Source organism: Crotalus tigris, unplaced genomic scaffold (assembly GCF_016545835.1).
Source record: "Crotalus tigris isolate CLP2741 ecotype Arizona unplaced genomic scaffold, ASM1654583v1 scf7180000021321.634910, whole genome shotgun sequence".
Lineage (NCBI taxonomy): Eukaryota > Metazoa > Chordata > Lepidosauria > Squamata > Viperidae > Crotalus > Crotalus tigris.
The window spans coordinates 310,489-327,238 of NW_024098453.1; the positions used below are offsets into that span (position 1 = coordinate 310,489).

Genomic DNA, 16,750 nt, shown 5'->3' on the forward strand with positions numbered 1-16,750 from the left:
CGGTGAATGCTCCAACACTGGAAGTTTTTAAGAAGAGACTGGACAGCCATTTGTCCAAAATGGTATAGGGCTTCCTGCCTGAGCAGGGGGCTGGACTAGAGGACCTCCAAGGTCCCTTCCAACTTTATTATTATTATTATTATTATTATTATTATTATTATTATGGATCATTGCAGTCAGCCAGATGTTCAGACTGGATTTGGCATTTTGTCTACCTATCGAGTCCTTACCCAGGACCTGGGATAGGCAGATGTGGATGTTTGATGGTATTATTATTATTATTATTATTATTATTATTATATCAGAGGTCACCAAATTTTCTCAGTTGGCAGACCAGAGGGAAAGGGAGGGGACAGCATTTTACAAACACGTGTGCAAGCGAATGCACGGGGCCGCAAGCACACGCGTGACAGAACGGGGCGGGGCTAACGCTTGCGTGGTACTTGCTAGCCCTGCCCCCTTCTTGCGTGGCACAGCACCCCGTTTCCGCCGTATTTGCGTCCTGTAGCGCAGTGTCAGCCTGTTTTCGCGCCCTGCAGCACGGTGGCATCCCATTTTGGCGTCCCATTTTCACATCCCAAGGCGTGGCAGCTGCCCATTTTTGCACCGCTTGGCGTCCTATTTTCACGCTGGGCAGCCATGGCGGTAGCACGAGTGGGGGGGGGGTGTGCTCACACATGCCAGCCTGTCCCATGGCCCGGTGGCAAGCAGACTGTGGCCCGCCACCAGGCCACGGCCCGCAGGTTGGGGACCCCTGATATGTATCACTATGCATTTTGAACACATAGCGGAAACAATTCCAAATCGAATCAATTTGCAGTTGATGTTATTCTCAAAAAGCAGAAACAACTCTCAGATGCAGGCGCTGCTTCAAAATTTACACAACCTATCAATATTCCAATTTAAGAAATTAAAAATTGAGTAAAAATCAACAGCAGGATATGGGTTGTTTATGACGATTGAACTGTAATTAAGATATGTATAAGCTAAACATTTATTGATAAATGTAATAATGATGTTCTTATTGAGTTGATATATAATTAGAAACGTACTAATCTGAATATGAGACAGTAAATGTTAAGGGAAGAAAGAGAAGAAATATTTGATGTTGTAATTTGAGATTTGCACTAAGATTTTGCTATTGAACTATTAACTAACCGAGTCACCACGTTGCTTTTTAAATATTCAAATGTAAAATTGGAAAATTAATAAAATATTGTACAAAAAAAAATTTTTTTACACCACCTTTTCCAAATGTGCATTCATCATTAAACCCACACATGCCTTGTTCTTTCATTTGAAGTATGAGAATTTGGGGTTTCTGGGGATTAAATCTCCCAGATGTTAAATCTACTCGTTACTGACATAAAGCGTCTTCCGAAGTACAACTCTGAAGCAAAGAGATGATAATTCTGAACATAACTACTGCAATTGACACAAACCACACCGGCTGTGAATGGAATGGAAAACCAGCTTAATGTATTATTTACTTTTACAAACGTTTATACGCCATTCTCATCAAATACGAATGCTTATGAAAAATACGAACCAAAATCATGGCATCCGGCCCTCACAATTCCTGGCAAATAGATGGGGAAGAAATGGAGGTAGTGACCGATTTTATTTTTCTGGGCTCAAAGATCACCTCAGATGGGGACTACAGCCAAGAAATTAAAAGACGCTTGCTCCTGGGGAGGAAAGCTATGGCAAATCTAGACAGCATACTAAAAAGCAGAGACATCACCCTGCCAACAAAAGTGCGTATAGTCCAGGCCATGGTTTTCCCAGTTGCAATGTATGGCTGTGAAAGTTGGACCATAAGAAAGGCTGAGCGCCAAAGAATGGAGGCCTTTGAACTCTGGTGCTGGAGAAGACTCCTGCGAGTCCCTTGGACTACAAGGCGATCAAACCGGTCAGTCCTGCAGGAGATCAACCCCGACTGCTCTTTAGAAGGCCAGATCCTGAAGTTGAAACTCAAGTACTTTGGCCACCTAATGAGAAGGAAGGACTCATTGGAGAAGAGCCTGATGCTGGGAAAGATGGAGGGCAACAGAAGAACAGGACGATGGAGAAGGAAGTGGCTGGATGGAGTCACTGAAGCAGTAGGTGTGAACTTAAATGGATTCCAGAAGATGGTAGAAGACAGGAAGACCTGGAGGAACGTTGTCCATGGGGTCGCGATGGGTCAGACACGACTTTACAATTAACAACAACAACAACAAGCCACTTATAATTAAAATTTAAACCACAAACCAATGAAAAAGAGTTGTTACAAAACACGCGTCGGAACGGACGGAGCTGTCAATCAAATCATTTCAAATCTGTCTCTCCCGTTGTAGACGCAAATGAGGTCTATAAAAACAATACAAAGCTATTATTAGATTTATGTTTTTAATTGTGCAACTCAAGCAGATGTCCATAATGCTCCTGGGCCTTATTTTTTCCCTGCAACAACCCTATGAGAGAGTAACTGTCCCTGTTAGAAATTCTGTTTTATATACAGTAGTGGCCAAAATTGTGGAAACCTTTTGGGAAAAGTTGTATTTTTGAGGTTTGATGGCTAATAACACCACTTTTTGGGGGGAGCAGTACTATAAAATTATATCTCAATGGAAAGATAATTTAATCAAGAATGTAATGCAGCAAAGTTTGTTCAATTCTCTGTACTGTATTCTATGAAAAGTTATAGCCAAATAACCAAAAAAAGGAAGCATAACTTGCTTAGGTTGATCTCAGCGAGCTTTCCTTCATCTGATTGTAGCCAATGAGCACGAGTGTTTAGAGAGCCAATCAGGTGTCATTTTATTTTGGACATGAGCCAATCAGATCACAGTAGGATCCAGTGATTGATGTCATGTATTGAAGCTGAGAGGAGGACACTGGTCAGTGTGTTGTGTGATCGCTATCAAGTTGGTTGGGGTTTTTTGTGTTCTTTCATTTGGTGAGCTTGTAAAACATAGTAAAATCAAAGGCATGGTGCAAAGAGCTGACTGGTCACCCAGAAAGCGATGTAAAATAGTGTTATTAAGTGAACAAGGCTACAGTTATAAAGAAATTAGAATAAAAATGGGTGAAAACTCAACCAAAGGTGGCATTTCTACTGGACACTTTCCCCAAAAGGTTTCCACAGTTTTGGCCACTACTGTAGTTCTGAATTTCTAATGTCCTCCCAGTTGACCTTCTAGAGCAGACATGTCAAACACAAGGCCCGGGGCCCGGTTGTGGCCCGCAAAGTGGTTTCATGTGGCCCGCAAAGCCATCCTGGAAACAGTGAGGGAACGGCCCCCGCTGCCTTGGCCCTGGCCCAGGTCGGCCGGGAGCCAATGTACAATTTTGTGGTGGCCCTCTATGCTGAAACCCATTCAGTCTTAGCTCCACAAGGCCGTCTGGAAACAGCGAGGAACCAGCCCCGGCCCCTGGGTGCATGCTGGGGAGGTGTCACCCTTTGTGAGGAATGAAGAAATGCACCATCGCCTGGAAGTGGCCAGCAAATGGCCCTCACCTACTTCACATATCCGGCTTGATGGGCTCCGGGGAAGGGGTTTCAGCAGGCAGTGAGGCTCCTCCAGTGGACCATGCCTTGGCGTTTGCCCCGGTCCCACCCCCTTCTGCCAGAGACCCTCAGATCTGTCCCACTCCTGCCCAGGCCCCCACAGGCCCCCTTGAATCGAACGATGTAAAGCTGGCCAGGCCCACCCAATAAGCCATACCCACTCCATCCACACCCACCCAGTAGGCCACACACACCCTGGCCACACACCCCCGCCTCCCCCAAAGGCAACCGCAATGCTGATGAGGCCCTCAATGAAATTGAGTTTGACACCCCTGTTCTAGAGAAGCGAGAGAGTCCTCTTCTCTCCTCCTTTCCACAAACCCCACTCCCTTCTCTCACTGATGATGTTACCTAGTTGGGTAATGAAACGTCTGTAAGAAAACAAGCCACAATCCAGCTGAGAGACCACTAAGGACCCTACAGTCCTCCTTCCCTCCCCCATCCTGACTTTAAACATGGAAGATTTCTCCCCTTCCCCCACGCTTTTTAAAATCCCACCCACAAGAACTCCGAAATATTTTTTTTTCCCAGCCGACAATATTTGATCAACCGAGCCAGCTTTTTCGCGGAGGTTTCGCGCAAGCACCAAGGAACGGTCCTCTCGTGCGAACTGGAGACCATCGCTGGAAATCGGAACCAGAGCTTCCCAGCCAGTCTCAACAACGACAACAACAACAACAACAAAAAAAAACCCAACCGCTTTACACAGGACAAACCAATACTCGGAACGTCAAGAGACAAAAAAAAATCTGGCTCCGACCGGGTTGCGGGAAAATGGCGATTGTACCTGAACAAAATAAAGCCCAGAGATTCCACAGCCGCCCGTCTGACGTCATCGTTCACATCGCTCACCTACGAAAAAGGAAAAAAAAAAAAGGAGCAGAAATTAGGCTAAATATATGGAAATCACTCGCGCAGAGGATTTATTACTCGTTTCCTGAATAATTATTACTTGTTTCCCTGAAAATAAATCCTAATTGGAAAACAAGCCTGATTTTTCAGGATGCTCGTAGTATAAGCCCTACCCCCAAAATAAGCCCCAGTTAAGATCGTCAGCCAGATGCTGTGTTTCCCCAAAAGCAAGCCCCCCCCGAAAGTAAGCCCCAATTTGATTTTTGGGGATCGGCCTAATATAACATGGTTGTTAAGTGAATCTGGCTTCCCCACTGTCAGTTGGTCGCAAAAGGGGATCCCACGAACCCAGGGACACCGCAGGCTGACTGCAACTGTCATAAGTCCATGTCAGTTGCTAAGCATCTGGATTTTGGTCATGTGACCCTGGGGATGCTGCAACGGTCGCTGAGTGTGAAAAACAATCGTAAGTCACTCTCTCCAGGGCCGTTGTAACTTCGAACCGTCACGAAATGAACAGTTGTAAGTTGAGGACTACATTCATTCATTCATTCATTCCAATTTCTACGGTTTACTCCAGAGTAAGGAGCTCTCACCGCCACGTGCAACAGACGCCTGATGGCTTTGTTGTTTCCTGAGCCGCAATAAGCCATTGCGACGGTATACATCCCCGAACGGCGGAGAATTGGGTCCTGGGGAGGGAAAAAAGAAAAGGAAAAAACAGGGTCAAATTCAGGGCCGGGATCACTGTTTATGCCCACAAATTGATCTCCAGGAAGGCCTAGAAAGATCTCTATCCAAAGCCATGCCAGGGAAGGCTTCATCGGGATGAATTAATAAGATTGATTAGAAACCGATAAAAGAAAATATCGGTAGCTCGGGGTTGAACTGTGGGGTCCTCGGTGCTCTCTGAGCTGGGCTACTTTCTTGGAGACGTTTCACGACCCAACTAGGAAACAGCATCAGTGCAAGAGGGAGGCGGGGTTGCTCTGTTTATATACTAATAGCTTTTCTTATCAGTGTTGGTAGGGATTGTTGTTTTCTTCTTGGTGATTCCTTGGTTAGGCTGTTGTTTTCTTTTTCTTCTCTCCAATTTTCCCCACAACAACAACTCTGTGTGAGGTGGGTTGGACTGACAGAGAGGGACTGGCCCAAAGCCACCCAGCTGCCTAAAGGTGAGACTAGAACTCACCGTCTCCTGGTGATTGGCCCAAAGTCACCCAGCCGGCTTTCATGCCTAAGGCGGGACTAGAAGTCACCGACTCCTGGGGATTGGTCCAAAGTCACCTAGCTGTTTTCATGCCTAAGGCGGGACAAGAACTCACCATCTCCTGGTGATTGGCCCAAAGACAGCCAGGTAGCTTTCATGCGTAAGGCAGGACTAGAACTCACCGTCTCCTGGTGATTGGCCCAAAGTCATCCAGCCGGCTTTCATGCCTAAGGCAGGACTAGAACTCACCGTCTCCTGGGGATTGTCCCAAAGTCACCTAGCTGTTTTCATGCTTAAGGCGGGACTAGAACTCACCATCTCCTGCTGGCTGGCCCAAAGTCACCTAGCTGTTTTCCTGTCTAAGATGCTACTATAACTCTCAGTCTCCTGGTGACTGGTACAAAGTCACCCAGCCGGCTTTCATGCCTAAGGCAGGACTAGAACTCACCATCTCCTGGTGATCGGCCTAAAGACAGCCAGGCAGCTTTCATGCCTAAGGCAGGACTAGAACTCACCGTCTCCTGGTGATCGGCCCAAAGTCACCCAGTCAGATTTCATTGCTAAGGCAGGACTAGAATTCCCCGTCTCCTGGTGATCGGCCCAAAGTCATTCTTTCACGGCTAGGGTAGGACTTGAACTCTTGCTCTCCTGCTTTCTAGCCTGGTGCTTGAACCACTGGACCAAAATGGCCCTTCGTAACCCCTAGTCATCTCCCAGAAAGCACCAGGTAGGGGAATAGATGCTCAAAAGTCAAATATTGGCAGTTCTTTCTAAAAAAAAAGAAAAGAGCACTGAGAAAGAGGGGGAAAAAAACTCACCTTATCTCTGCAGAGGCTCTCTATGAGGGCATCGGCTTCCTCCATCCGACCGTACATCACCAGGGCGATGCCCACCGCCAAGCCCCTTAAAATCTTCTCGTGCTGGGTCTCCTGGGCATAGCCCACCATGTCCTCGATGGCCTGGGCGTTTTTGGATCCCAGCATCACCAGGCCCAGAGCCAGACCGGCAGCTTCGCCTTTCAGGTGGGAAAGAATAAAGCGGAATCAAGACGGATGGAGGATTCCCTATTCTTTGCTTACATACTTTCATCTTTTATGCTACTGGCGAATAAAAGTCATAATAAAAATTATATTGGGGAAAAAAAAAGATAGATGACTTCTTTGATCTGACAGACTCTCAAGTCGGTCATTAACCAGCAATTTGAAGTGGCGTGGACTTCAATTCCCAGAATTCCGCAGCCAGCTGTCCCTCAGAGATGGGTGGTTTTAAATTAACAGAACAATCAAGTGGGAAGGGACCTTGGAGGTCTTCTAGTCCAACCCCCTGCTCAGGCAGGAAGCCCTATACCAGGGTTAGGCAACCTTGGCTCTTTTATGACTCGTGGACTTCAACTCCCAGAATTCCTCAGCCAGCGTGGGGGAATTATGGCCCCTTCCTTTCAGCAGTTCCAAAAAGTTTCCACACCCATTTACACCACTCAGGTGACCCCGAGGACACAGATAAACCCGATACGTTGCGCAATGTCACGTGACGTTGCGAGTTTGACATGTCTAGTATAGGTTCTCCTGCTTCAGCAGGGGGCTGGAGTAGAAGACCTCCAAGGTCCCTTCCAGCTCTATTCTTTTTTTTTTTTTAATTGAAAAGTTTTATACAAATTTTCTATTTTATTACAATATCCCTCCCTCCCTCCCCCCCACCCTAACCCTAACCCCCCCCCTCACTTCCCAGAGCTGATTACAGGGTTACAAATAAGCAAACAAATTCTAACTAAGCTTATCCAACTATACCAATAACCAAATCCCTAAAACACTTTAACTCAAATACAGGAAGATTTCAAAGAAAAACAAAAATAACAACATAAACAATTCCCACTTTAAACTGTAAGTTATTCAAAAACTAAATGATACTTTCTAAGCCCATATTTATTCTGTACATAATTTATCCATCTTCTCCACATCGAGATGTATCTTTCTTGTGAATGATCCTTCAAATAAGCAGAAATTTTGGCCCCTTCCAGGTCTATTCTGACTACTATAACAACCATCATAAAACACAAGGCCATGAACACCAAGAATCTTAAGATTCTTAGATGCCAGAAACTGACCGGTCACTGCGTCATCTTGGTACAGATTGGTTTTGAGGAGATCATAGACGTCTTGACGTGCTGTCCCCATGGCAGCTAAGCCCAGCCCCAGGCTTCCCCCGTGCCGAACTATCTGCAAAATAAAATAAAATAATAATAAGCAAGAAGACCCTTTGGGCTCCAATCCTGGAGAGAAGGCAGCCAAATCTGGGAATTGAAGGAACCGCTTTTCAACTTCTTGCTCAACTTCAAACCTTGTCTGCGGACGGACTTAAAATCTGGATGTCTCCTAATCCAATAACGGGGTTTTTTTTAACTGTTAGGTTAAGAGCTCAAGATGTTATACAAGTAATCTTCGATTTACAATAGGTGTTAACGCTGCTAACTTCGGATGTTCTTGCTTTGACAACATATGGAGTTGCAACCATTTTCCTTCTTGTGCTTTACTCATAGAGTTAAGAGTTAGAATTAGATGACACTGGGAGGGGAGGAGGAGGAATGTACATGAGAGTTTAGCTAGACATAACAATACTGGACCTAGTGTGAGAACCAAGGTTATTGAAAGAAGAGATGATAAGAATTGGCAGGGCTGGAGAACTGGAAAGAAAGCCTGCCTTTCAAACTAATTGGAGAATGTGATTTATGACTGTAAATTAGAGGAGGGAATTGTGCTTTGATACTATGTGCTCAGGGGAGGGGGATTCAGATTTTGACTTTGGCTATGTCAGTGCCGATGCTATGCTTCTCGAATAAAGATTCTTCAAGGTAAACAATGCCTCGAAGTTCTTTGAAGAGTTTCATCTGTCGGAACCATGACAACAGGTTGCTTACCGACCTTCCAGGTTTCAAAGTTGTGACACAGACACACACACCCCATCCTGTGACCACAACTTTTGCGCTGGGCAACACAGCTGGCGTTTATGGCTGCTCGGAGCACCCCACAGCGACTTTTTTTTTTTTTTGCTGAAAACCGGACTTTTTAGGACAGTTCTGCTGAAAAGCGGAAGTTACTTCTGGTGTCAAGAATGAAACTTTGGCAGCTACGTGCCTCTGCGTTTCATTGTGCTTAAGGGAGGGGGAGAGATATTACTTTCAAGTGGGTTAAATGGAGAAATGAAACCTCTTCACTTCAGCTGAAGACCGTGAGAGCCTGAAGCCTTGTCAAGGACACCAGAACAGGTGTGGATTCGAAGCAGACAGTTCCCATAACAAAGTGGACTTGATAGGAACTAATGTTAAGAGGTTGGGGGTTTTGGCTGGGAAAATTATTGCTTAAATCTATGAACTGGCGTGGGAACCTCAGAGTTGGTTTTACTTCGACATAACCATGCGGTGTATTCAATAAGCAATTAAGATTTTTGGACACGGAATGAATCCGGAGTTCTATTTGGATTCTCGACCTGAATGTTGATATCTGGTTTTCAGCAAAACCGGGCCCTAGCTAATTATGAGGGGCTTAATGACCGCTGCCCTTGTTTCACGACGGCCATCTCTGCTTAATGACCGTCTCAGAAAGGTTTGCAAATGCCAGTCAGTCACACGAGTTACCCGTTTTGCGACCGTCACAACGTACAACACTAGTGGGCAGGCTCCAGGGACTACCGTTACGTACCCTTCTCTGCCATTTTTCTTCACAACAACCTTGTAAGATAGGTTGGGCCTGCCCAAAGTCGTCCTGGGACTGGAGAGGGATTACAACTATGGTAGGTCTCCCTGCTGGTTCAACACTTTGCCTACTACCCCACCCTGGTTAATGAGCTGAGGGGGAGTGTTCTGGCCCAAGATCCCTCAGAGAGCTTCCGTGGCTGGGGGGGGGGGAGGGCGAGAACCTGGTCCCCTCCTTCTGTTCCGACATCTTCACTGCTACAATACCCCAACCTTTTTTCTCTTAAGCTTCTGTTCTTCATTCACAGTGACCCTGGGCATTTGATTTTCTAGTAATACAGGAGAATATTGGTAGCTCAGGGTTGAAATGAGGGGTTTGTTGATGGTCTTTGAGCTTGGTGGGGTTTTTTTCGTGCAGATGTTTCATGACTCAAACTAGGGAACATCATCAGTGCTGGAAAGGAGTGGGTTTGTGGATGGGAGGAGGAGGAGGAAAGAGAAGAGGAGGAGGAGGAGGAGGAGGAGGAGGAGGAGGAAGAGGAGGACGACTATGGGGGTTTTGGGGGTCTCTGAGCTTAGTTGTTTTCTAGCAGATGTTTCATGACCCAACTAGGGAACATCATCAGTGCCAGGAGGAGGAGGAGGAGGAGGAGGAGGAGGAGGAGGAGAGGGAAAGGACTGTGGGGTCCTTCATGCTCTCTGAGCTTGGTTGTTTTCTTGGAGACGTTTCATGACCCAACTAGCGAACGTCATCAGTGCTGGAAGGGAGTGGGTTTGTGGAGGTGGGGGTGAGAGGAGGAGAAAAGAGGAGGAAAGAGGAGGAGGAGGAGAACTGTGTGGTCCTTGGTGCTCTCTGAGCTTAGTTGTTTCCTTGCAGACGTTTCATGACCCAAACTAGGTACCATCATCAGCGCAACTCCCCCCTCCACTTCTAGCACTGATGATGTTCCCTACTTCGGTCATGAAACGTCTGCAAGAAAACAATCCAGCTCAGGCAGCACCAAGGACCCCTCATGAGATCTTTGGAATGGTTTTGTGATTTAAGAGCACTTTTCATGTCCAGGATAAGGGAACAGAGCCCTGGGCCAAGTCTCAGCAGCCCAAGGAACGCAGCCCTGCCTGGCCTAAGGTTTCCGCTGGACCTGCCATTAGGCGTGGTGGTGGCACGTACGTCGTTGCTGGCGTTCTTCAGCTGGTTGAGCAGGTAGTCAATGATGTCGCCTCCGTGGTTGGCATGGATGAGCCCCAGGGCGTAGAGACCGCCCCCTTCCTGGTAGGCAGAGCCCGGAGAGGTGTCCTTGGGCAGGTACGTGGCCATCAGCTGAAGGGCTTCCTTTTCGTGACCCTAGGAAGCCAGCAGAATAGAACAAAAGGCCGGTGAAAATCCATTCTTTCGCCTTCCACCACCTTTCTAAAAAAAAAAATCTCTTTTTCCTGCCTTAAAAAATTGTTACAAGATAGCTTTTAAGAGAGTAATTTCCCCCCCCCCCCATTGGGCAACCTTAGAAATCCAGGAAGTCATTACGCCATTTTAATACATACAGTTAGTCCTTGACTTACAACGGTTCCTTTAGCGACCTTTTCCATGTGAGGCTATTGTTCTTTTAGGTTTAGGCCAGCGGTTATCAACCTGTGGGTCGGGACCCCATTTGGGGTCGAACGACCATTTCATGGGGGTCGCCAAACAACGCAGTCCGCCATTTTTTTCCCCTTTTCCTTAGCTGTGCTCCTCCCTTTTATTCTATTGGCTTTTGAAAGCCAATAGAATAGACTCTCTTGAATAGAGTCTAATTCTATTGGCTTTCAAAAGCCAATAGGAATTGCCCAGGCTGTCTCTGCCCTGCTGAGCCCGCCAAAAGTCCCAGTCTGCAAACAGTGCTGCAAGTTGTCTGCAGCGAAGGCGAGCTGTCTGGAAGTTTCCACCCCTCCCTGCTGAGCAACTACTAAAAATGTAAGTAAAAGGGGGCCAGGGGTGGGAGGTGGGAGGCCGGCAGGCGCAGGGAGAGTTGCTGGTGTGCGTGGGGCCCGGCGGGTGTCTTGCCTCACTTGGGCTGGGCCAGCTGGTGGCCCAGCCGTTGGTTGGCCTGCTCCGTCTCTGCCGCTTGCTAGCTACGCCTCAGCCGGCGCAGGGGGCAGCACCATCATGCATGGCGCTCCTGGGCAGGGAAAGTCCTCAACTTACGACCGGTTGGGTAGTCCTTGACTTACGACCGGTTGGGTAGTCCTCGACTTACGACCGGTTGGGGTCGCGGCATTAAAAAGGTTGAGAACCACTAGACTACAGTCTTAGAACGAGAAAGGGTATAAAGAGTCGGGTCTGCACCTGATTGATTTGCCATTGGCCTATAGCTGTCCTTTTGGAATGTGCTATGCCACGTGGTCCTCATTGCAACGGGTTATTAATGTAAGTGATGTTTTGTTATTACGCTTGGTATGTTCCAAATCATTAGCAAAATAAACCTCTGAATCTTAAGGTAAGAATGATGGTTTTGTGCTGCTGTCTCTTGTCTTTTTCATTGGGTTTTTCCACAACAAATGTGACGATGGCACTGGAAAAAAATCACCTTATGACCGTTTGTCACACTTATGACCTTTGTCGCATCCCCATGATCATGTGGTCCAAATTCGGACACTTGGCCACTGACTCACACTTGTGACGGTTGCAGTGTCCCAAGGTCAGGTGATCCCCTTTTACGACCTTTTGACCATCAATGGGGAAGCCAGATTCACTTAACAACCGTCTTATGAACGTGTCAACTACAGCAACAATACAGCAAGAAAGTATCCACTCACTTAACAAATGTCTCACTTAACAGAAATTGGGGGCTCAATTGTGGTCATAAGTCAAGGACTACTTGTAACTTAACATTGTTTGGGCCTGTTGCTTTGTTTTGTTAACTGAACTGAACTCTTGGGAGGAAAAGGAATGTATTAAAGTTACCGTTTCTATTATAAGTGGCGGATCCCATTTAAATGCTTACACCACGGGTCTTCAAACTTGGCCCTTTTATGACTTGTGGACTTCAACTCCCAGAATTCCTCAGCCAGCGTGGGGGAACTAGGGCCCCTTCATGACTCACGGACTTCAACTCCCAGAATTCCTCAGCCAGCGTGGGGGAACTAGGGCCCCTTCATGACTCGGAGACTTCAACTCCCAGAATTCCTCAGCCAGCGTGGGGGAACTAGGGCCCCTTCATGACTCACGGACTTCAACTCCCAGAATTCCTCAGCCAGCGTGGGGGAACTAGGGCCCCTTCATGACTCACGGACTTCAACTCCCAGAATTCCTCAGCCAGCGTGGGAGAACTAGGGCCCCTTCATGACTCACGGACTTCAACTCCCAGAATTCCTCAGCCAGCGTGGGGGAACTAGGGCCCTTCATGACTTGCGGACTTCAACTCCCAGAATTTCTCAGCCAGGCGTGCCTGGCTGAGGAATTCTGGGAGTTGAAGTCCACAAGTCATAAAAGGGCCAAGTTTGAAGACCCCTGGCTTACACCCTGTAACCATATGCTTTCTCCTAACAATCACATCTGGCCCATTCAAAGCTTTTTTCTTTCATTCTCCCATGATCCCCACTAGATATAAATGCGCTCGAGCGTGGACTTGTAAAAATTCCTTCCCATAATAAATGTATGTCACATTCCCAAATCATGAAGGGGTGTGCAAGGAACCAAAAGTATACAATACCCTAATTTTTAGGTTGCTAACAAAGAATAAAGAGAGAACTGGTATAGCTATTTCGAGTTCCATTAACTCTCTTCAGCCAGACTTACTCTTCTGAGATTCGAACCTGGGCTTATCTGCATGTTAGGCAGTTGTTATAACCTCTAAGCCACAGGTTCTCTCCCACTCTGTTAGCTATCAGGAGAGAGACAGGGGGAGGAGATTTTTACCTTGAATGTACACCCTGTCAGCCCAAATATGGGAGAAAGAAATCTTCTTTCTTTTTTCTTTTTCTTTTGTAAATGTAAAATGATGTCGACTGCTGCTTGTGGATGGCTCTAGATTGAGCTGATACCGGCAAAAGAAAAAGAAAAAAGAAAGAAGATTTCTTTCTCCCATATTTGGGCTGACAGGGTGTACATTCAAGGTAAAAATACCCTAATTATGTATCAGCTGAGATAGCTCAATAACTCGCCTCATCCTTGTCTGAAAGGTAAGTCAGAATTGCAATCTGGAGAGAGGGGACTTCAATCATTTCATGATCACCGAGGGGTTGAGAGAGGCTGGGGGGGGGGGGAGAGAATCAGATCCAGTGCAATAACAACAACAAAAAGGTCTTATTACCTTATGAATGACACCAAGGCTGGCCGTAGCGGTAAACTTGGCCCAGTTGGTAGCTCTCGCAAGCCACTCCAAATTATCTCTGCGGAAAGAAAATGGAAAATTAAATCTGGGTCGTTTAAGCAGTGGTTAGAGTGCAGTACTGCAGGCTGACTCTGTCCACTGTCAGTAGTTCGATCCTAACCGGCGCAAGGTTGTCTCAGCCTTCTGTCCTTCCCAGGTCGGTCAAATGAAGACCTCCATCAGGACCCTGAGGGAGAGGGGTCTGTGGTTTCAGAGGAATGTGGGGAAGAGCAGGCCGAGGCAGGCCAGGGCCCTTCAGGTGTGGGACAGGCTGAACAGGAGAGGCAGAGCTCAGGTGATGAGCAAAGGCCACCCCCACCTGATCCTAGAGCACAGAGAGTGGAGAGGAGGAGGGAACAACCGTAGGCAGGCTCAGCTACTCAGGAGGAGAGCGTCCCGCCCCTCTCCACAAGGCACACCTGGAGACTGAGACTTAAGGAGATGCTGTGGGGAGAGGCATTTGTCGGGAACAAACGCTGATTCCTTGGAGTTTTGTGTGTGTTGTTGCTGATCTCTTGTTCTGTGACTTCTGCTTGGAAACCCCGGAAACTCTGACCATTGGACTGGCTGACAACGTGGCTTGGATGTTTGAAGAACCCGGACTGTATTTTGGCTTCCCTTCTGAAACTGCTCAGGCAAGTGTGCATTTACACAGACTCCTTAGGTTTATGTTGTATGTGTCATTCTTTCTTATCTCCGTGGCCTTGAGTAAATTCCTCTCCTTCTCAGATTGTATGTGAAACAACTTGCAGCCAGAGGTGTGTGTTCCTTTGTTTGGAGCCTTGCCAGAAATGGGGGAGCATTTGGGGAAAATTTGGAGCAATTAAAGGGCAATTTGAATTGCCAGCTGACTGCATTGCCTCTGTGCTGTGCCCTGGGTCATCACAAATAGTGAGTCACGAGCCAGCCAACATGAGCAAGCTCTTCCTTGAGTATCAACTCCCAGGAGAAAGAGGAGCGCCGGGACAGCAGTTCTGCTTCAAAACACATCAAATATTGAATCTGATGAGTTTTGAAGTACTGTATATGCTGGCATATAAAGCGACTTCCGCAAGCGCTAAAATCGGCACCAAAGACGGGGGTTGTCTTATACGCCGAGTCATCTTATACGCCAGAAATACTGGTAGTTTCCGGCGTATAAGATGACGTTCTAGGAATACAGCTCGGCGACAAAGACGGGGGTTGTCTTATACGCCGGGTCGCCTTGTACACCGGCATATATGGTAAGTGGAGTATGAAGGTACGAGTGTATACAGATTGATCTGACGCACGCCACAGAAGTTCCCAGAAAGTCTGTTCCTGGTCCGCGTGCAAAGTGCAACACTTCCTTCTCTGCCAGCCTATTGCCCATTGGTCAAAGACTCATTATTCTGCCCCGCTATGTGGTGTTACCTGAGGAACTGGTCGCTGGTTGTTCCACAATGCATGAAGGAATTGGCGATGACAGTGGCGGTATGACACACAGAATTCCGCACCGCATCCTGGAGAAAGAGGAGAGCAGAAGGTCACAACAACACAAAAGGACACAACAGAGGCTGGCAAAATATCATTTGTAGCGCAGGGTTGGGTCTGTCTTGAATCTTGAAAAGCTGAACGGAGGGATTTCAAAAAAAAAAAAAAAAAAAAAAAACCATCGTGGGAATTCCAGATACATCCTTCATTTCGAAAACTCTAAATTCAGGATTTCGATGTCCACTTCCCGGTGACTGGGCTAAAAATGGCCTGTTTCCATTACTGTACAGCATCATAGCCCAAAAGTGCTTTTTTTTTTTTTAAAGACATTTTATTGATTTTTTTTTAAATTCTTAAGAAAAAGTACTCAGGACCCATCGTGATGGTTGGGTGGTCATACATTCAAAAGTAAAAATATATATAAACAACGCAACTCAATAAACTTCACTATCCCCTCTCTATTCCCCTCAGTTAACGTAATACCTTTAAATATTCCATTTCTATACATTTCTATCACTATTAAACCTGTATTATAACTTTACCAGTTTACAATTACAATAATGTAAATTTAAAACATAAAATTATCAGTTCTAATTCTTAATCTCTCACATCCCTCATTTTATCACCAAACTCATTTATTTCTTCTTCTACTACACAATAGATATCCTAAGAGCAATAAAATATTGATCAGTCCCAAAGGTGCTTTTTTTTTTTTCAGGAGGCAACTGGACTTTGTTTTTTTTTGGGAAGACGTTTCGCTTCTCATCCCAGAAGCTTCTTCAGCTCTGACTGGATGGTGGGGAATGGAAGGAGTTATACGCCTTGCAGACCGCTGGTCATTTGCCTTCTTTTAGAGGGTTGTTGAGGCCACTTGGAGGTTTATCTGTGCCCTCAGGGTGACCTGAGTGGTGAAAATGGGTGTGGAGCCTTCTTAGAACCACTGAAAGGACCGTGTTGTAGACTGGAGATACATGATATTGTATCCCTCCCCCTCTGTTGAGGGAGGGCTGTTCAATTTTGACCTAGATGACCTCCAGGTGGCTTCAACGGCTCTCTAAAAGAAGGCAAATGACCAGCTGTCTGCAAGGCGTATAAATCCTTCCATTCCCCACCCTCCAGTCAGAGCTGAAGAAGCTTCTGGGATGAGAAGCAAAATGTCTTCAAAGAAAAACAAGGAAGTCCAGTTGCCCCAGTCTTCTGTCTCCATCAGCTCTCTGGAAAACACAAAACTCTTTTTTCACACTGTGGCATAACTATAACCTGGATGGCTAAGAATCTCCAGCATCCTATTTTATGCTAAAAATGTTCTGCTGGAACAATTCAATTAAAAAAATAGGGAATAGTTCTTCTAAGAAAAAAAATGGATGAATTTGGACATATTGAGCATCAAGATCAATATTGTTCAACCTTAGCAACTTTTAAGATTCGTGGACTTTTCACTCCCAGAATTCCCCAACCAGCCATGAGATCCAGGTTAATTCCTCAACGTGGAATCTCCACATGCTGGCTGGGGAATTCTGGGAGTTGAAGTCCACGGATCTTAAAGCTGCCAGAGTTGAGTAAAACTGATCAAGCTACATAAAGCAGCTTTACATTTCATGTTGGATGGAGGGTGGACAATTTCCACCCTCCTTAGAGATTCCGCC

At 46.3% G+C, this 16,750-nt stretch overlaps 1 protein-coding gene across 1 annotated transcript in view; it reads right to left on the minus strand.

Moving 5' to 3' along the window:
- Positions 1 to 16,750, minus strand: part of PSMD1 (proteasome 26S subunit, non-ATPase 1) — a 114,747-nt gene that overhangs the window by 83,017 nt on the left and 14,980 nt on the right. The window contains exons 10-16 of the mRNA XM_039369920.1: positions 15,045 to 15,133; positions 13,593 to 13,671; positions 10,475 to 10,648; positions 7,720 to 7,831; positions 6,434 to 6,630; positions 5,002 to 5,097; positions 4,341 to 4,405 (exon numbers count right to left, since the gene is read on the minus strand). Of these exons, the coding sequence (XP_039225854.1) occupies positions 4,341 to 4,405; positions 5,002 to 5,097; positions 6,434 to 6,630; positions 7,720 to 7,831; positions 10,475 to 10,648; positions 13,593 to 13,671; positions 15,045 to 15,133 (812 nt within the window). The remainder of the gene's footprint in view (positions 1 to 4,340; positions 4,406 to 5,001; positions 5,098 to 6,433; positions 6,631 to 7,719; positions 7,832 to 10,474; positions 10,649 to 13,592; positions 13,672 to 15,044; positions 15,134 to 16,750) is intronic.